Below are 21,087 nucleotides of genomic sequence, written 5' to 3' on the forward strand. Positions count from 1 at the left end.
AAAAAAACTCATTAAATCTAGGGAGTGTATCCAACTGGCTAGACCCAGATGAATCAGACAATGCTGCCTGAGCCTTGGGCTCCTGGCAGCCCAGAGCAAAGGAAACGAAACTGAACTCTGGGAAGAGGGGATGAGAGCTTCCGTGGACTCAAATCTCTCTACCTAGGCCAAGCTGTATGCCAAGAAGTCTTGCACTACAATCCTCCTAACTTTTAAGATAAAATGATTTGACAAGGAAAGGACCATGGCTTTTTCTCATAACAGGTTCAAGCCATCGGAGATACACAACGTGATTTTTTGTTTTAATGAATACATTACTCTTTTCTGTCATGCCTCTACCTCACTATCCGACAGGCTCCCAATGAATTTAAATTTCAAATATTTCCAAAAAGGAAATGAAGCCTAGGTTCAAGGGTTGGCAGTGAATTTTGAGAACGTGGCATGCCTGCTAATACTCTGCATTTTCCCTAAATTCAGGAAGAGAGAAAAAATGATATGCCATTAAGGATGAATACAGTAGACCTGAGGTAAATTAATTCATGTGGTAGCCCCCAAAATCAGTTCATTTACCATCAGTGACAGAAGCAGCAACAGGAGAGTATGAAAGGACACTTGGGCTAGGCACAGTGGCTCATGCCTGTAATACCAGCACTTTGGGAGGCCGAGACGGGCGGATCACAAAGTCAAGAGATTGAGACTATGGTGAAACCCCATCTCTACTAAAAAATACAAAAATTAGCTACGTGTGGTGGCGCACACCTGTGGTCCCAGCTACTCGGGAGGCTGAGGCAGGAGAATTGCTTGAACCAGGGAGGTGGAGGTTGTAGTGAGCCGAGATCGCGCCACTACACTCCAGCCTGGCGCCTGGCAACAGAACAAGACTCTGTCTCAAAAAAAAAGAAAGAACACTTGATCCTGAATACAGAGACTAAGAGTCCAGTCCCAGTTCTGCTGAACTCAATCTGTGACCTTGGACAAGTCCCTCCCCCTTCTGGGCTTAGGTCTTCATTTGTAAAGTGCCAGCCAGCTATTGAAGTAGCGCAGTGGCTGGCAGTCTTTTAAAGCAATGAACATTTTGTTCAGATAAAATCATTCAAAGTTCATCAGAAGCTAAAACAAACTCAAAATGGCAGGTTGAACACATGAACATATCTCCACTCCTCCTAGAAACTCCATTAAATAACTGGGCGCGGTGGCTCACACCTGTAATCCCAGCACTTTGGGAGGCCGATGCAGGTGGATCATGAGGTCGAGTTTGAGACCAGCCTGACCAACATGGTGAAACCCCGTCTCTACTAAAAATATAAAAATTAGCCGGGCATGATAGCACACGTCTGTAATCCCAGCTACTCAGGAGGCTGAGGCAGGAGAATTGTTTGAACCCAGGAGGTGGAGGCTGCAGTGAGCTGAGACTGTACCACTGCATTCCAGGCTGGGCAACAGAGCGAGACTCTGTTTCAAAAAATAAGAAGAAAGTATGAAACACCATTAAATTATTATTAATAAATATATACCACTGGCCAGGGACAGTGGCTGGTGGCTCACACCTGTAATCCCAACACTCTGGGAGGCCAAGGCAGGTGGATCACTTGAGGTCACAAGTCTGACCAACATGGTAAAACTTTGTCTCTACAAAAATTAGCTGGGCATGGTGGTATGTGCCTGTAATACCAGCTACTCCAGAGGCTGAGGCAAGAGAATCGCTTGAACCTGGGAGGCGGAGGTTGCAGTGGGCCAAGATTGCACCACTGCACTCCAGCCTGGGCAACAGAGAAAGACTCTGTCTCAAAAGAAAGAAAGAAAGAAAGAAAAAAATATATATATGTATACACACACACACAACTCACTGAGCATTTACTACAATTATTTGAAGTACATTAACTAATTGAATCCTCAACACTCAAATAGGTGGTGGTCTCCATTTTACAGATGAGACAGAATCACCAGCATTTAAGGAAGCTGCTCATTTTCACAGCTAATAAGTGGCAGACTCAGAACTCAAAGCTGAACAGTGTGGCTGCAGAGTCTGTATGATACTGCCTCTTAGACTGACGATCAAGGAAGAGCGACGCTCCAAAGGAAAAAAAAGCAGAGACAGACAGCAGATTAGAAGAGTTAACAAAATTTTAGAAGAAGACAAATGAGAAGTAACTGACTTAGAGGATGCTAAGTGTTGCAGATGGCAAGCCACTGAAGAATCCGCTCCAAAATGGAATCATTGGAAATACCAGTTTCCTCTGAAGTTGTAAGCATGAGGAAGGGCTGAAATCAGGAAATACTGGTCTCCCTCCCCAAGGCAAGCAACTGCTGCATCACCACCCAGGTAGAAGACTGGAGGTTTACTCTTCGGAGAGGATGAATAAGAGCCTCTAGACGTGGGTCATCAGGGTACCACTGAAGACAAGGAAGTGGTACCATTTAGAGAGATTAAGTGAAACTGCATACAGAAGGGAGAGCCTCCAGCCCTCTCCCACCATAAGGCTCCCAGAATAACAGCCAGGCTTATGCCACCTAAGAGGAGGCCTGGAGAAAGATCTACAGACTCTGACCATATCCCACAGAATATGACAGGTCCATCATCCTACAGTCATGGCTCTCAGAATGTGGTCCCAGACCAAGAGTAGCATCACAAGGGAACTTGTCAGAAATATGAGTTATCATGCCCATGCAAGACCTAATGAAACAGAAATTCTGGGGTGAGGTCCAAAAACTAGTGTTTTAACAAGGCGACTAGGTGATTCTGAAGCTCACTGAAGTTTGAGAACCACTGCCTGCTAGGGAGGCCCACCAGTCAATAAAACATCTCACACCAAAAAGCTTCCAACCAGCTACTCAGTGTCTGTTTATTTGAAAAACACTGTGGAGTCACCAGAAAACTGAAGAAAGACTGACAAGAAAGAGAGACAAAACAGATTTCCCAGAGCAGCTCTGGTGGCAAGTAGTGAGTTGTGCAGAGCCTGGTTCGCGTGCCCTTTTCCTGGTCCCGCCATCATACTGCTTCGGAGCTACCCCCTGGGCTCTACAATATAGTTTTCAAAATCAGTAAAATAAATGCTCTCTACAGTCTCGTCCAGCTCTAGCCCATGCCTTTTTACCAGTCCTTCCCACCAGAGGCTTTTTATTAAAGAGAGAGGAAAAAAAGAAAAAAATATTTATATTGGTCCTTATGTTCTAGATCCTTGAAACTAACATGGCAATTCAGACTGACCTTTCAGTTGGAATCATGTCTGATTTTTTTTTTTTTTTTTTTTAGACAGGGTCTCACTCTGTTGCTCAGGCTACCTTTCAGGCTCAAGTGATCCTCCCACCTCAGCCTCCTGAGTAGCTAAGACTAAAGGTACACACCACTACAGCTAAATTTTTGTCGAGACGGAGTTACACCATGTTGCCCAAGCTGGTCTCAAACTCCTGAGTTGAAAGCAATCCACCTGCCTCAGCCTCCCACCTGCCTCAGCCTCCCAAAGTGCTGGGTCACAGGCATGAGCCACTGCGTCCAGCCACGTCTGATAGTTTACCTGTCCCTTTGAATGAACAAGCAATGTTCTGCTACAAGATTACTATATTCAGGATCTGCATTAAATGCAGAGGCAAAATGTACTGTTAATACTTTATCTAGAAGTATCTGTGACCATCCCACTCTGCCATGCCTTTCTGCTTCCCCGTGTCTCACAAGAGTTCCCTGGTTTACCCTTACAGCCTAAATCTTTTTTTTTCCCCAATAGAGACAGGGTTTTGTCATGTTGCCCAGTCTAGTCTCAAACTCCTGGGCTCAAGCGATCCACTCGCATTGGCCTGCCAAAGTGCTGGGATTACAGGTGTGAGCCACAGTGCCCGGCCTACAGCCTAAATTTTAATCTAAAAATTCTCCCCTATTACTGCTTTTCACTAGTCTCCATTTACACCAAGTGTTACTGCCACAATCAGATCATTTTTCTGCTGACAAATCTTTAGTGGCCTTAACATCTTCCACCATGTAATCACTGCGGACGAAAACTTCTCATTTACTTTTACTTTCTCTGCCTTCTTTAGTCCAGCTCATTTTTTCGCAGTTCGCTTGGTTCCTCTTTCCCGTCTGAGAAGATCTTGCCCTTTCTCAGGTCACTTCATTTCTTTCTTGGAAAAACAAACTCCTTCAGGAGGGGTTTAGAATGATGAAAAGGGCTGGGTGCGGTGGCTCACAAGGTCCAGCACTCTGGGAGGCCAAGGCGGGTGGATCACAAGGTCAGGAGTTCAAAACCAGCCTGGCCAACATACTGAAACCCTGTTTCTACTAAAAATACACACACACAAAAAAATTAGCTGGGCATGGTTGTGGGCGCCTGTAGTCCCAGTTACCTGGGAGGCTGAGGCAGGAGAATCACTTAAACCTAGGAGGTAGAGGTTGCAGGGAGCCGAGATCGTGCCACTACACTTCAGCCTGGTGACACAGTGAGACTCTGTCTCAAAAAAAAAAAAAAAAAAAAAAGATGAAAACATTTTGCCAGGTATAATGCAAAGAGCACCACAAATTTTCTCATTTAATCTTCACACTAATGCTGTGAATTCAAAATCATCCCTATTTTTACATTTGGAAAACGGAGCCTTACAGAGATTAAGTAACCTGCCCAAGGTTACAACTAGGATTTTAATCCAAATCCTTCTGGCCTCAAAGCCATACTCAACCATCCTACTCTACCATCTCTAGAGGTCTGACTCAAATATGTGGAAGAAGAAAAGTTTCCCTAACCATGAAGAAAATAAGAAAAGCAGGCCGGGCGCGGTGGCTCACGCCTTTAATCCTAGCACTTTGGGAGGCTGAGGCGGGCGGATTGTTGGAGCTCAGGAGTTCAAGACCAGCCTGGGCAACACAGTGAAACCCCGTCTCTACTATAAATAGAAAAAAATTAGCCAGGTGTGGTGGTATGTGTACTGGGGAGGCTGAGGCAGGAGAATCACTTGAACCCAGGAGAGGGAGGTTGTAGTGAGCCGAGATCGCCCCACTGTAGCCTGGGCAACAGAGCGAGACTCCGTCTCAAAAAAAAGAAAATAAGAACAAAAGGATCTCTGCATAGTTTTGTTTTTTCTTTCTTTCTCTCTCTGTCTCTATGTGTGTGTGTGTGTGTGTGTGTGTGTGTGTGTGTGAGAGAGAGAGAGAGAGAGAGAGAAAGTGAGAAATAGGAGAAATAGGGTCTTGCTCTGTTACCCAAGCTGAAGTGCAGCGGTGCGATTACAGTTCACTGCAGGCTTCACCTTCTAGGCTCAAGGGATTCTCCCACCTCAGTCTCCTGATAGCTGGGACTACAGGCACAGGCCACCATGCGCAGCCAATTTTTTATTATTTGTAGAGACAGGGTCTCCCTACATAGCCCAGGCTGGTCTCCAGCTCCCCCGCTCAAGTGATCCTCTCGCCTCTCAAAGTGCTGGGATTACAAGCGTGAGCCACCGCGCCTGGCCTGCTTGCTTTTTAAACAGGGGTCACCACAGATGCTGAGCGCTTTCCAGCCAAAGCCCAACAGGGAGCCCCACTCATTACTTCCCCAACCGGACGGCTCCACATGGTTCGGTGGCTTGGCCAGGGAGCAGCACAGTACGCCTCTTCCACATGAAAGGACCCAGGCACAGGAGGGAGGCTGGCTCTTGCGACCAGAATGCTGGTGGGGAACAGGTGGTTAAGATATCTTTCCCTCTTAATGTCAGTCAGCATCCCTCTCCCTATGCAGCCAAGAGGCCCAGCCCCAGGGACCTTTGTGGTGGTGGTGGTGGTGGTGAGCGGTGCCTTCAAATGTGGGGCAGGTGGCTTCCCACCTCAAAAAATAACCAGATCAGATTTTAAAAGCTCTTAAGAGACAAAACAGTAATTCAAAAATTAAGGGCAGGCAATGATTCCTAAGGAGAAGCCTTCTCCTCTACAACAGCACAGCCAACTTCAAGAGGCACAAAGAAATTTCTGTGGTGACAAGAAAAGGTGCTTCAGTGGTGCCCATCAGCACGTGGGGCCGCCACCGCCCCTGCCTCCATAGAAGGTAAGTCCATTTTCTCTTATCTGTATGACAGAAAAGGGAGGCTGTCACCCCAATGTCTCCCACTCCGAGGGCCTAAGCGGCGCACCTCTCAACCTTTCCTTCCAAGAGCTAAAAGGCTGTCCTCTTCCTCTCCGCACTCGGCCCCTATCCCGTTCTCCTGCTTGGCACCTCTCTCCCCACTACTCTGTCCCCCTCAAACCTCTTCTCCCCACGCCTCTCCCTGCTGACCTCTCTTTCCCTGTCCCCCGCCCCTTTTTGCTGCCCGCTCGACCCCTTTCACCTCAGCCCGCGGCTGCCCAACCCACGGTACCTTGAGGGTCACGTCGCACAGCTTGCCTTGCCGCCGGATCTCCTCCATGACTCCGTAGCCGCGACTAGGCAACTCGGACACCGAGAAGTGCACCAGATCCTCCAGCTCCTCCGCACCGTCCTCCACCATCTTCCCCGGCCGCCGCAACTGCGCAGGCCTCGCCGGCCGGCTACACACTAACCAGGGCGGGGCGAGCGCACACGCCGCCAGCAGCTCGGAGCGCGGAGCAGCAATCGGACGGGCCTCCGCGGCCGCCGTAGTTGAAACTCCTCGGCGCCGGAAGCCCCGCCGCCCCGCTTCCTGGTTCGTGTGCAGCCTTCGTTCCCTCGCTACCCCGATCTTCGCTTCGCGCATGCATCTGCCGAGTTCTTTCTAGATCAATCGGCCTCATCTCTCGTCTTCCCAATTCGGCCATGACCTCACCTGTATCATCGACGTAGGACCTCGGACTTCATTTCCGCCACCCTCGACACTTCCGGAATCCCCGGAAGCGACCCGTTGCCATGGCGACCGTGTACACAGCCAGCCAGGCCCGTGTGGGGAGTGCAGGTGGCTTCGGTTGCAGCTTCGCGTCCTGGGAGCGTCGCTGCCTGGTAAACGGTGAGCAGAGGCTGCGCGCCGGTGAGAGTGGGGAGACGGGAGACCATGGCTGGAGTCCAAACGCCGATCTATCTGGAGGTTCCCAGCTTGGGTCCCTCATTTCTGAAACCCAGGCGAAGGAGGGCGAGACATCGCGGGAGTCCCTTCAGCCTGGCCACGACTTACGGTCTTCAGAGCCAATGTTCATTGGTCTCACAAAGGGATCCCACGTCGCGCCCAGGACATTGAAGCTGTGAGGCAGGGAGCCGGAGGTCGTCTGGACTCTTCTGCACTAGTCGGTTTTCGAACTAGAGGGGGTTTGGGGATCACCAGCCCGAGCCCTACTCTTTACAGATGAGGAAACCGCTCACGAGAGGGACCGAAATGGGTCCAAGGCCTATTGCACCCCACGCTCCACGCGGGGGTTCGGCACATTGAGTGAGGAAAAGGAGAAAGGCCAGTTTTGCCTGAGTCCCAGTCTTGTTCAGCCAAGGCCAGGTGCAATTGGACCCAGTGTTTGGGGTTCGGGTGTTGCTGCTGCCACTACGGTAGCTATGAGGGTTCCCCATGACAGCCCCTGATCTGTACGGGAGCACTGGAAGATAGGGACCCACCTGGTGCCTACTGCCCCACCAAACGTTCTCTTTCTCTTGTCGAGCCTTCATGGGTGCTTGTGGCCAGTTCTGTTCATTCCCACTCAAAACAAATGAAGCAACCTTGAGCGTCTTAACACAGAAGTTTCCTGGTGGCCATTCAGAGACTTGCTTTGTTATAACAAATATCAAAGGGTGGTTTCCCAAGGAGAGGCATTTCCCACAAGTCCCGAGGGAGAAAGGGAGGGGGCCGGGGGCAGTGGCTCACGCCTGTAATCCTGGCACTTTGGGAGGCCGAGGTGGGCGGATTGCTTGAGCTCAAGACCAGCCTGGATAACGTGGGGAAACCCTATCTCTACAAAAAATACAAAAATTTTCCGGGCATGGTGGTGCACGCCTGTAGTTCTGGCTGCTTGGGGGGCTGAAGTGGGAGGATCACTTGAATCCAGGAGATGAAGGCTGCGGTGAGCCATATTGTGCCACTGCACTCCAGCCTAGGTGACAGAGTGAGACTCTGTCTAAAAAAAAAAAAAAACGAGTGTGGTGAGGGGCTGGACATAGATTTTTGCACCTGGAAACCAAGTGTCCTCCTGGAAGGGCTGTGTGCTTGGGTTGGAGTTGTCATGGAAGGGGAGTGACATCATATGTCTCTTGGGACTCTCTCAGTAGTGATTGAAGATGGAACCATATGTGGAGATTCTGCTGCCCTCTGACTTCCAGCCATTACCATCACTACCCACCACCATTTCCTGAACACCTCCTCTGTGCTGGGCTCTGCCCTGGACATTGTGGGGGGATTCAGAAGAGATAAAATCACAATCCTTGCCTTAATTTGGGAACTGAAACCCACTCAAATGGAGCGGCGTAGGAATGGTGACAAGCAGTATTTCAGTAAGTGCAAGATGGCATGGGGTCGCCCCCAAATGTTTGGGTGTTAAGGGGCAGCTGAGTAGCAGGCTCACAAGACAAGTGTGCAAAGGAAGACTTATTGCAGGTGGATATAGCTCCTGGCATGCTTGGATCCATGGTGTCAGCATGGGGAGGGCCTTGGGTAGCATACATGGGGTGACTGCATGTACATGGGCATGTTGCCAAATAGCAAGGCAGAGAAGGGCCAGGCTCTGGAGGGAGAGTGATGCTTTTGTTTTGTTTCGTTGAGACAGAGTCTCACTCTGTCATCCAGGCTGGAGAGCAGTGGTGCACCATCACTGCTCAAGTGATCTTCCTCCTTAAGCCTTCTGAGTGACTGGGACCACATGCATGCATCACCACACTTAGCAGATTTTAAAAATTTTTTGTAGAGACAAGGTCTTGCCCAGGCTGGCCTCTAATCCCTGGCCTCAAGCGATCCTCCCACTTTGGCCTCCCAAAGTGCTACGTTTATAGGCGTGAGCCACCATGCCCAGCTGAGGTTGATGCTCTGAACTGGCCCATGCTACCCTTGTGCAGGGTCTTCAGGGAGGGAGGCCTAGGCACCTGCTCCCAGAGCTCCCCTGTTTCTTCATGGTCTCTTTCGGAGCATACCCTGGATGGCATCTGAACTTCCCTGGGCAGGAGAATGGGCCCTTCGATGTGAAGAGTGATTCCCTAAGCTTTAGAAATTGAGTGTGAGTGTGAGGCTGAGGTGGGTGGATTGCTTGAACCCAGGAGTTTAAGACCAGCCTGAGCAACATGTTGAAACTCCATCTCTACAAAAATGTAAAACATTAGTCTAGTGTGGTGGCATGCACCTGTCCTTCCAGCTACCCTGGAAGTTGAGGTGGGAGGATTGCTTGAGCCAGGGTGACAGAGGCTGCAGTGAGCTGAAATCACACCAGTGTACTCTAGCCTGGGAGACACAGTGAAACTCTGTCTCAAAAATAATAAATTAAATAATAAATTAATTAAAATCTGGAATAACTTTTGTCAGGTAATACCCATTGGACCTCTCAATTTTATATAAAATGTTACCATTATTTAATGTACTTTTTAATAAAGCAAGATAATCTAAGTAAAAGAAGTCCCTGTTATACATGAGTGTTTTTTTTATAGTTAATGTCTTAAAAGTTCGGTTTTGTTTTGTTGTGTTTTGTTTTAGACTGAGTCTTGCTTTTTCACCCAGGCTGCAGTGCAGTGGCATGATCTTGGCTCACTACAACCTCCACCTTCTAGATTCAAGTGATTCTGCCATCTCAGCCTACCTAGCAGCTGAGATTACAGGTGCTCACCACCACACCCAGCTAATTTTTGTTTGTTTGTTTGTTTGTTTTGAGATGGAGTCTTGCACTGTCACCCAGGCTGTAGTGCAGTGGCATGATCTCGGCTCACTGCAATCTCCACCTCCTGGGTTCAAGCAGTTCTCCTGTCTCAGCCTCCTGAGTAGTTGGGACTACAAGCAAGCACCACCATGCCCAGCTAATTTTTTTGTATTTTTAGTAGAGATGGTTTTTCACCATGTTGGCCAGGATGGTCTTGATCTCCTGATCTTGTGATCCACCCCCTCCTTGGTCTCCCAAAGTGCTGGGATTACAGGTGTGAGCCACTGCTTCCGGCCGCCTGGCTAATTTTTGTATTCTTTGCAGAGATGGGGTTTCGTCATGTTGCCCAGGCTGGTTTCAAACTCCTCCGCTCAAGAGATCTGCCCACTTTGGCCTCCCAAAGTGCTAGGATTACAGTGTGAGCCACTGCACCCAGCCAAAAGCTAGTTTTTTAAAAGCCAACCCATGCACCTGTAGCCTCAGCTACAGGTTAAGAGAAGGTTAAGAGAATCACTTGAGCTCAGAAGTTCAAGGGCAGACTAGGCAACATAAAGAAACCCTTGTCTGTAAAAATAAAATAAATAAAATGAATGTTAATTTTTAAAATATTGAACATTGCTGGGCATGCCTATAATCCCAGCACTTTGGAAGTCCAATGCAGGAGGATCATTTGAGGCTAGGAGTTCAAGACCAGCCTAGGCAACATAGTAAGACACCATCTCTACAAAAGAAGGTAAGAAAATTAGCTGGGCACAGTGGAATGCACCTATACTCCCAGGATCACTTGAGCCCAAGAGGTCAAGGCTGCATTGAGCCGTGATTTTACCACTGCACTCCAACCTGGGTGACAGAGTGACAGTCTGTCTCGAAAAAATATATATGTGTGTGTGTATATATATTTGTATGTCTTATGTCTTCCTTTATATATATATATGTGTGTGTGTGTGTCTTATGTGTATATATATGTATATGTCTTATGTCTTCATTTATACTACTGTATATATGTGCACATGCATGCACACACACACATTGAAAGAAAATGATGACAATTTAGTTAGGTTTTAGGAGAGCAAGAGGAGGTAGGGGACTGTCTGTGATATTTTTTCTCAATGTAGTAAGAGAAGAAAGAATATTTGATTATGGACCAAGTATTCTTCTAGGGCATTTACTTCTGATCTAGTGAGTCTGTCAGAGGAAAGGATGCTGTATCTGAAGCCAGATAAGTTAATGAGAAGAAAATTAGTTTTAATGTATTTCATAGTAAATATTTTAGAAGAAAATATAAAAGAAGGAAAGCCTAAGTGGACTCATCATCTTAGATGCAGAACATTTCTAGAAATGACATCTAAGATTAGGCCAGCATTCTTTTTACTTTGTATCTCGGTTTCTCTGGGATCATTGGTGGAAAGTGGCAGAGCAGCCTGTGAAGCAGGAAGGGCATGTATCTGTTGAGCAGTGTCTTGTGGTAGGACACTGAAATGGTGAGGGGTGAAAAGGAAGACTGGCTTTCAGGGAGAGAGGGAAACATGGACTGCTCGTCACTCTTTCTGATTTTCTTAATGAATGACCCCTCTCCTCTACTTGTTATTTGATAATGACTATTCAAAATTTCATTGTTCCCTTCTTTTTAGCTAGAATGGGTACTAGGAAAAAAGTTCACGCATTTGTCCGTGTCAAACCGACCGATAACTTTGCTCACGAAATGATCAGATATGGAGATGACAATAAAGTAAGTGCGATGTGTTTGCCTTTACCCGACTGGCCTCTCTGTCCCACCTGACTATAGTGTGACTGTATTTCCAAATGACCTTTGAAGGACCAAGACAGAATTGGACAGGATCCAATCAAGTCCAAACTACCCCCTCACAATGCTGTTAATTAGGAAATTCATAAAAATCCCATCTTTAATTGTCTTTTAATGATTTTACCTTTAATGAATTAAGTTTACCTTTACCCTCGTATCTGACACAGAAAAATGGACATTTGTTCACATTCATAAAGCTTGCTAGTGTGTGATCAGTCATTGTATAATCTCCCAAGGGGTGCAGTAAGAATACCTTGAGTTAATTACAAGGGGAAACTGCTCAAGCCTCAAAGTTCCCAGCAGTCAGAAAAGAGCTTACATGCAGCCCTGTGAAATGTGTCCTGCTGGGCGTGGTTTTCAATGAACATAGAAGCATAGAGCAATTAATGTGTGAATGAACCAAGTCTTTCTTTCTGGATTTTAATTTTTCTCTGTAGCCAGGTATGGCTCCTGCATTAGGGCAGTCAGGGTAAGATCTCAGCAAGAGTTTTGTATCAGAAGTTCTCATCAAGAAGATTGGAATCTACCATTGCCTTACCCAGTATGTCCTTAAGCCAGCTGCTACCACAGTGGCTTACGTACTGTGAAGGGGCATGCATCTAAAAATCTGCTGATTACAAGTACCCTGGGCACCCTCAATTTACTCTTAATTCCAATGAGTAACTGTGTCTGAGAAGTCCATAGCCTTCTCTGTGGCTGTCATTTAATCATCACTCACATTGGCCCATAGTGTGGAAGCAGGTGCTCACAATGCAGAGCTGAGGGAGGCCTCACTCAGTAACCAGTGATGGGGCTGGAGCCCAGGCCTCTGTCACCAGGCTTCCTGCTCCCTCTGGCCTAATTCAAGGCCTCCCTATGCTTGTGGAATCTATCTAAATCTTGTTTAATAAAAACATGATAAATTTGATTGACCTCATATCATAGATGAGGGAACCAAGACAGATAGCACCCTGTGAACAAGGGTTAGAGGTACTAAAACTAGCAAGTGCTCCAGCCTCCTGATCCTTCCACTTCCCTGCAGCAGCTCCCTTCTCCCATCCCAAAGAATTTGTCTGGCATATCAGCCCCTACGTGGGAGTCCCTGTTCATCCTGCAGTTCACTTCCTCTGTTCCCTCCAGGTGAGGCCTCAGCTATCAGTGATTTTTTTATACCAGTTTCTGAACAAAACTTTTTTTTTCTCACTCTTTTTTCCTAGACCATTGATATTCACTTAAAAAAAGACATTCGGAGAGGAGTTGTCAATAACCAACAGACAGACTGGTCATTCAAGTTGGATGGAGTTCTTCACGATGCCTCCCAGGACTTGGTTTATGAGACAGTTGCAAAGGATGTGGTTTCTCAGGCCCTCGATGGCTATAATGGTAACTTAATTAATTAACTGTTATCTTATGTAAGAACCTGAGGAGCCCCTCCTGCAGTAAGAGATGCAAATATTTTATGGTGAATAAAATAAAACCTCACTTACTATCATTTGTATGCTTATTTGTCTGTCTCCATGTTCTTACAGTGCAAAACGTACTGTTGGCTTGTTGACATTGTGGGCATGGCTTGATCCAATGTCCTGGGATTCTACCTTCATAGGAAAATTATCTCAGCTTATTGAAACCTCCACCTCCCGGGTTAAAGTGATTATCCTGCCTCAGCCTCCCTAGTAGTTGGGATTATAGGCGCCTGCCCCCACGCCCCGCTAATTTTTTTGTATTTTTAGTAGATACAGGGTTTCACTATGTTGGCCAGGCTGGTCTCAAACTCCTGACCTCAGGTGATCTACTCACCTCAGTCTCCCAAAGTGTTGGGATTACAAGCGTGAGCCACTGCACCTGGCTCTTACTAGGAGCTATTTTCATTTATTCTACCAACACAATCAGTGTACGGTTGATATTCTAGTATAGGATTATATAAAAGAATATATTACCATTTAAAGACTTTGCCATCTGGTGGCTGCTAACTAGGATATTCCCTGTTTTGCAAATTTAGGTTTTATATTTATAAGTCCATTGAGTGTAGATGCTGTAATTTATCCTGAATGTGATACGTAGATGTGGTCCCCACTGACTTCAGAAGGTTCTCTTTTGGTTTTCATCATGCTCTGAGGGGATTGCGACCTTGAGGAGGTGGAGCCAGAGGAACTAAGGCCCAGGGAGATTAATAGTCTTGAGCACTGGGTGCTGCAGAACCACAGGTGGGCTCTGAGTTGCAGCTGAAGTGACTGCTTCCTGTTCATTTGTTGGGTTAATAGACACCCATTTCTGGCTCCAACTCAAGATGCTGAATCAGGGCCCCTTGTGTAAAACCTGCTACCAGTCCCAAGAACTAAATCGTCTGTGTGTCAAAGGCAAAAAAATTCAACAGCCTAGCATTGCCTGGGCGGATCTGCTGTGTAAATGCCCAGGGGCAGCCTGTGGGGTGGGGTCTGGCTCAGGCTGCCCCTGCTAAGAGGAAGAACAGACAGGAGCTGGAGCTCAGGGTGACTGCATGGTTTGTGTCCCGGAGCCTGGTGGTGATAGTAGACCTAAAGAATGTTGAGAAGTGCAATGAAAGTCTTCCCAGGGTGAGCAGTGGACCAGATTAGGGCCTGGTCATGGGGGTCCATTTCTGGAAGTGGCATGGAACCAACTAGGAGCCCTGTTTGATCCTGCAGGAATTCGTAGTCTACAAAGAATTGACAGAAAATGCCCTTTCCACTCCGTCTCTTCCTGGAGATTTTGAAAGCCCCTCTTGGCCTCTGTAGGGGAGTTGATGCCTCCTGCCAACCCTGAGACCCTGGCAGTTCATAGCCGTGCTAGAGAAGGGCTGGAGTCTAAGACTCCTATCTCCCTCCTCATCTTTGTAGGAAAAGTTCCAGTTCCTCTGTACCCTGAGATTCCCTGTTCTCCTCAGAAGCCCTAGGGCTGGATCATCTCTTGGTGGAGGGAACAGCAGAGCATTGTGAGGACAGATTCAGGGCAGATGTCCTTGTTTTGACCACTTTTGTCCCTGTTCCCCACCCACCCATGCTCTTCCATGGTGGAAATCCTGATGTCCTTGGCTGCTCCCAGTGGCCATATTCACACGAAGGGCCCTGGCTGGCACCAGGCATGCTGGGGGACGGGAGAGTTATCCTTAGAGCCATTGTCCTGGATGTCACCATGTTTTGAAATGTTTGCAGGCACCATCATGTGTTATGGGCAGACAGGAGCTGGCAAGACATACACCATGACGGGGGCAACTGAGAATTACAAGCACCGGGGGATCCTCCCTCGTGCACTGCAGCAGGTAGAGAGTGGGCCCAAGGGTGGGATGCCACACAGGCCCCCTCTCTCTGCCATAGATGTTTCCAACCCAAGGCCAGCTACTAGAGACAGTGGGGCCCAGGCCTCAAAGGAGCTGCAGGGGGTGCTGGTGCTGGAGACCGCATACACAGGGCTCCGGAGTCAGTGGAGTCAGAGGCCTCAGGAAGCCAGGAGGTTGGGTTTCAGAGTCTGACCCACACCGGCACTGAGCCTGTTTCCTGATTGGGGAAGGAGGGAGTCCAGCATGCTATCAGCCTCTTGCTGCTCCAATGGTCTGTGATCCTGTAATTAAGGATTTGGAGGTCCTAATCATGTTCCTTCCTGGTTTTAATGAGGGGCAAATGGACCCTTGCAGAGCTTCCTACTGGCCTACTCTGGCTTTTTTCACCACCACAGCCCCTGAAAGATCAAAAGCAAGAAGCAGGGCATGACCTGAGCTTTCAGGACTATGTCAGCCCTGGAGGTTCTCAGTAGCATACCTGAAGACAGGACAGAAGGGCCTTCCTTTGGGCCCCACTAGCCTGGTTTCTATGAAGACCCTTTGGCCAGAGGTAGGAGGCAAAAGACTTTCCCTGAAAGCATCTTGGCAGTTTTACAGCCCTGTCCTATAAAAAGTGTAGACATTCCTTTAGAATGTAAACTATCCATGCTCCCATTTTTGGAGCAATATCCTTAATACCCCACTGTTAAAGCTTCATTCTCTTAACATCTTAGACTTGAGTAATCTAGCCCAGTGTCACTAACAGAAATATACTGTAAGTCACATGCAGTTTTGATTTTTCCAGTAACCACATTTAAAAAAGTAAAAATAAACAGATGAAATTAATTTTAATGATATATTTTATTTAACTAAATATATTCAAAATACTTCCACATGTAGTCAATATGAACTTGAGATATTTTACATTCTTTTTCTCATGCAAAGTCTTTGAAATCCGGTACATATTTTATACTTGAAGCACATTTCAGTTTAGGCATAAACACCATCAGAAATACTTGATCTGGGCTTGGTACTTGATCTGGGCCTGGGATTATGCCTGTAATCCCAGCATTTTGGGAGGCCGAGACAGGTGGATCACCTGAAGTCAAGAGTTTGAGAACGGCCTGGCCAACATGGCGAAACCCTGTCTCTACTAAAAATACAAAAATTATCTGGGGTGGTGACATGTGCCTGTAATCCCAGCTACTCAGGAGGCTGACCCAGGAGGATTGCTTGAACCTGGGAGGTGGAGGTTGCAGTGAGCTGAGATTGTGCCACTGCACTCTAGCCTGGGTGACAGAGCATGACTCCGTCTCCAAAAAAGAAAAAAAGAGAAATACTTAATCTGTATTTAGATTTCATAAAATGTTAAAAAAGTAGATTTATATACCCAACATATTCCAGACATACTTAAAGTTTACCAATAAGTGAATTATCAGTTTTTTTTTTTTTGAGACGGAGTTTCACTCATGTTACCCAGGCTGGAGTGCAATGGCGCGATCTCGGCTCACCGCAACCTCCGCCTCCTGGGTCAGGCAATTCTCCTGCCTCAGCCTCCTGAGTAGCTGGGATTACAGGCACGCACCACCATGCCCAGCTAATGTTTTTGTAGTTTTAGTAGAGACGGGGTTTCACCATGTTGACCAGGATGGTCTCGATCCCTTGACCTCGTGATCCACCCGCCTCGGCCTCCCAAAGTGCTGGGATTACAGGCTTGAGCCACCGCGCCCGGCAGAATTATCAGTTTTTAAATCTAAATGTAATTAAATAAAATTTAAAATTCAGTTCATTTGTACTAGCTACATTTTAGGTACTCAGCAGCCGTCTATAACTTGTGTCTGCCATTTTGAACAGCACAGGTTTAAATTCTTACAGGAAGGCAGGACCTTAGGGATTATCTCTTCTTGATAAGTACTAGGAAGTGCATTAGGAGTTGAGAAGGCTGCATTCTGGCTTCACTTCTCTTACTAGCTGAGTGACCACAGACAAATAATTTTATTTCGTGGTGCCTTCCACAAATAGGTATTGCCCCTGCACTGCCTCAATCACAGAGATTTATATGAGGGTGGAATAAAATGGATTTGAAAGAAGCATATAAATGATGAGACTCCATAAAATGAGAAATCCTCACTCCAGAGTCCTTTCCACTCATGATACCTCTACTTCTTGAGATGGTTCAAGTGTTAGCCAGTCTGATGTCAAGCCTGGAAAAACTACAAGATGATAATAAATATCTCCCAATTCCTTTAGGGCAGGAATTCTTCTATATGTCTTGATGTTCCCTTCTGAGGTAAGAAGCCCCTTACACTAGCTGGCTGTTGGAGTTCTGCTCTTGGTGACCAGTGTGTAATCTCTCATCTAGGTTTTTAGGATGATCGAAGAACGCCCCACACATGCCATCACTGTGCGTGTTTCCTACTTGGAAATCTATAATGAGAACCTGTTTGATCTCCTGTCTACTCTGCCCTATGTTGGACCCTCAGTCACACCAATGACCATCGTGGAAAACCCTCAAGGGGTCTTCATTAAGGGCTTGTCAGTCCACCACACAAGTCAGGAGGAGGATGCATTCAGCCTCCTTTTTGAGGTAAGATAACAAAACCTAAGGGTTCTTTTGCTTCTCCCCTTTCCTTTCTCCTTCTCAGTTTTTCTTTTTCTTTTTTTTCTTTTTTGAGACAGGATCTTGCTTTGTCTCCAACACTAGATTATACTGGCCTGAACACGGCTCACTGCAACCTCGACTTCCTGGGCTCAAGTGGTCCTCCTGCCTCAGCCTCCCAAGTAGCTGGGACCACAGGCACTGCTATCATGCCCACCTAATTTTTTTTTTGTAGAGACAAGGTCTCACCATGTTGCCCAGACTGGTCTTGAACTACTAGGCTCAAGCGATCCTCCCGCCTCAGCCCTCAAAGTGCAGGGATTACAGGCGAGCCACTGTGACCAGCCAGTTTTTTTACTTACTTTGATTATCAGAATGGAAATTAATATATGCACATTAGGCAAGTTTGGATAGTGCTAAAAAATATATAGGAACAAAAAAGAATTTCATTACATAAATAAAAAGAAAAAAAATGTTTCATGCATAATCTGTTTTTTACATAAGGCAATAATAATGTATTTTTTTTTTTTTTTTTGAGACGGAGTTTCGCTCTTGTTACCCAGGCTGGAGTGCAATGGCGCGATCTCGGCTCACCGCAACCTCCGCCTCCTGGGTTCAGGCAATTCTCCTGCCTCAGCCTCCTGAGTAGCTGGGATTACAGGCACGTGCCACCATGCCCAGCTAATTTTTTGTATTTTTAGTAGAGACGGGGTTTCACCATGTTGACCAGGATGGTCTCGATCTCTTGACCTCGTGATCCACCCGCCTCGGCCTCCCACAGTGCTGGGATTACAGGCTTGAGCCACCGCGCCCGGCCCGAATAATGTATATTTTAGCTTATTTCCTTCCAGTCTTTTTTCCTGTGCAGTTTTTTTCTTTACATACTTGTATTATTCTTATGTCCTTTTTTTCAGTTAATATTAAGTTATGAGCTTTTATGTAGAGAACATAAGAATTAGCATCCTTAGTATATAAAAGCTCTTGCAGGCTGGGCACGGTGGCTCACACCTGTAATCCCAGCACTTTGGGAGGCCAAGGTGGGTGGATCACTTGAGATCAGGAGTTTGAGACCAGCCGGGCCAATGTGTTGAAACCCTGTCTCTACTAAAAATACAAAAATTAGCTGAGAGAGGTGGCACACAACTGTAATCCCAGCTACTCGGCAGGCTGAGGCAGGAGAATTGCTTGAACCTGGGAGGCAGAGATTGCAGTGAGCTGAGATCACACCATTGTGCTCCAGCCTGGGCGACAGAGCAAGACTGTCTCAAAAAAAATGAGTAAAAACTCTTAGAAACCAGTCAAATGGGCTGGGTACAGTGGCTCACGCCTGTAATTCCATCACTTTGGGAGGAGGCCAAGGCGGGCAGATCACTTAAGCTCATAAGTTCGAGACCAGCCTGCGTAACACAGTGAAACCCCGTCTCTACCAAAAATACAAAAATTAGCCAGGCATTGTTAACACTTTGGGAGGCGGAGGTGGGCGGATACACTTGAGCCAAGGAGGTAGAGGTTGCAGTGAGCTGAGATCATGCCACTGCACTCCAGCTTGGGTAATAGAGCAAGACTCTATCTTAAAAACAAGAAAGAAAGAAATCAATCAAGTGTATGTTATTCTTTTAGAAATCATGTAGTCTGGGCTGGGCGCGGTGGCTCAGGCCTGTAATCCCAGCACTTTGGGAGGCCGAGGCGGGTGGATCACGAGGTCAAGAGATCGAGACCATCCTGGTCAACACGGTGAAACCCCGTCTCTACTAAAACTACAAAAAATCAGCTGGGCATGGTGGCGCGTGCCTGTAACCCCAGCTACTCAGGAGGCTGAGGCAGGAGAATTGCCTGAACCCAGGAGGCGGAGGTTGCGGTGAGCCGAGATCGCGCCATTGCACTCCAGCCTGGGTAACAAGAGCAAAACTCCGTCTCAAAAAAAAAAAAAAGAAATCATGTAGTCTGGGAATTTTTTTTTTTTTTTTGGCACGGTCTCGCTATGTTGCCCAGGCAATGGGCACATGTGCAGTGGCTATTCACAGGCATGATCATAGTGCCTTCTCACAACATAGCAACTTACTTCCTCAACATCAATAGCAGGATCTTTTTTAAAAGGTCAGAAAGACAAGGCAAGGCCAAGCATGGCAGCTTACGCCTGTAATCCCAGAATTGAGAGGCCGGGGCAGGCAGATCACTGGAAGTCAGGAGTTCGAGCCTAGCCTAGCCTAGCCAACATGGTAAAACCCCCTCTCTACTAAGAATAAAAAATAAAAATAAAAAACAAAAAGAAAGACAAGGCAAAAGGGTACTTCAGAAGGGGTACTGAAGAATAAAGGTGAATGACTGGATGTGGTGACTCATGCCTATAATCCAGCACTTTGGGAGGCTGAGTCAGGAGGATAGCTTGAGCTTAGGAGTTTTGAGACCAGTGTGGGTGACACAGCGGAATCCTGTGTCTACAAAAAATATAAAAATTAGCTAGGCATGGTGGCCTGCACCTGGGGTTTTAGCTGCTTGGGAGACTGAGAAAGGAGGATCACTTGAGCCTGGGAGGTGGAGGTTGCAGTAAGCCAATATCACGCCACTGCACTCTAGCCTGGACAACAGAGTGAGACTGATCTCAAAAAAAAAAGAAAGGTGAAGTGACCCCTTATATTCTTGGTGAGTGTCACTGGATTTGTAGAACAGGCTGACCACAGACTATAGCCTCGTTGCCCTAAGCTATAGAAGTATAGCCACAGGGGTCTGCTAGGCTTGCTCCATAGCCTCAGGCCTTCCCTCTTCAGCAGTGCTCTCCTCTCCCCAGGGTGGGCCATCCCCAGCCCCCACTTTGGGGCTTGTTCATAGCATTTCCCATCAGCATTTAAAGATACATCAGTCTATCCCTCAAGGACCTTTTTCTCCGAGAACAGCCATTTCCACCACATTCCTTTTTAAGTATCTTCTGGTCATAAGGCCCACTCCTGTAAATTAGAGGCAAGGGCCTACTGTCCCTTTAAAAGTACAAATTAATAGTTCAGGAACAGTGGCTCATGCATGTAATCTCAGCACTTTAGGAGGCCGAGGTGAGCAGATCTCTTGAACTCATGAGTTCCAGACCAGCCTTGGCACATGGTGAAACCCTGTCTCTACAAAAAATACAAAAATTAGTCAGGTATGGTGGATGCTTGTAGTCCTAGCTACTTGGGAAGCCAAGGTGGGAGGATGGTTTGGGCCTGGGAGGAAGAGATTGCAGGAAGCTGAGATCGTGCCACTGCATTCTAGTATGGGTGACAGACTGAGACGCTCTCTCAAAAAAAAAAAAAAAATTGTGAACACTAAATAAATATAAATATAAATTTTTATTGTTTTTAAAGTAATACATGGTCACTAAAAAAAAAAACCCACAAAACTGTATAAAAAAGAAAAAATAACCTATAAACCCCAACCCAGGATCAACAATTATTGACATCTTAGTAGCAGAATTCTGCTTATTTCTTCTGTGAATGCTTTTACATTCCTTAGATCATACTATAATATGATTTTGGATTCTACATTTCTGTTATTAAAAACTATGTGGCCGGGCGTGGTGGCTCAAGCCTGTAATCCCAGCACTTCGGGAGGCCGAGGCGGGTGGATCACGAGGTCAAGAGATTGAGACCATCCTGGTCAACATGGCGAAACCCTGTCTCTACTAAAAATACAAAACATTAGCTGGGCATGGTGGTGCGTGCCTGTAATCCCAGCTA

General features: G+C 46.8%; 2 protein-coding genes across 5 annotated transcripts in view; one reads left to right on the plus strand and one right to left on the minus strand.

The window, feature by feature from the left end:
• Positions 1–6,871, minus strand: part of KLHL18 (kelch like family member 18) — a 70,827-nt gene extending 63,956 nt beyond the window's left edge. For 2 of the 3 annotated variants that reach the window (XM_032297969.1, XM_032297968.1), the window contains exon 1: positions 6,313–6,867. In XM_032297969.1, coding sequence (XP_032153860.1) covers positions 6,313–6,666 — 354 coding nt within the window. In that variant the 5' untranslated portion in view covers positions 6,667–6,867. Of the gene's footprint in view, positions 1–6,312 lie in introns of all 3 variants that reach the window. The other variant, XM_032297970.1, reaches the window with a different exon arrangement.
• Positions 6,872–6,877: 6 nt separating this feature from the next.
• Positions 6,878–21,087, plus strand: part of KIF9 (kinesin family member 9) — a 47,256-nt gene continuing 33,046 nt past the window's right edge. Inside the window, exons 1-5 of one of the 2 annotated variants that reach the window (XM_032297967.1) lie at positions 6,878–7,078; positions 11,353–11,450; positions 12,722–12,887; positions 14,675–14,781; positions 17,141–17,365. In XM_032297967.1, the coding sequence (XP_032153858.1) occupies positions 6,958–7,078; positions 11,353–11,450; positions 12,722–12,887; positions 14,675–14,781; positions 17,141–17,365 (717 nt within the window). In that variant the 5' untranslated portion in view covers positions 6,878–6,957. Of the gene's footprint in view, positions 7,079–11,352; positions 11,451–12,721; positions 12,888–14,399; positions 14,782–17,140; positions 17,366–21,087 lie in introns of those variants that run through there. The other variant, XM_032297966.1, reaches the window with a different exon arrangement.

Source organism: Sapajus apella, unplaced genomic scaffold, assembly GCF_009761245.1.
Source record: "Sapajus apella isolate SASKATOON/1434 unplaced genomic scaffold, GSC_monkey_1.0 scaffold38, whole genome shotgun sequence".
Taxonomy (NCBI): Eukaryota; Metazoa; Chordata; class Mammalia; order Primates; family Cebidae; genus Sapajus; species Sapajus apella.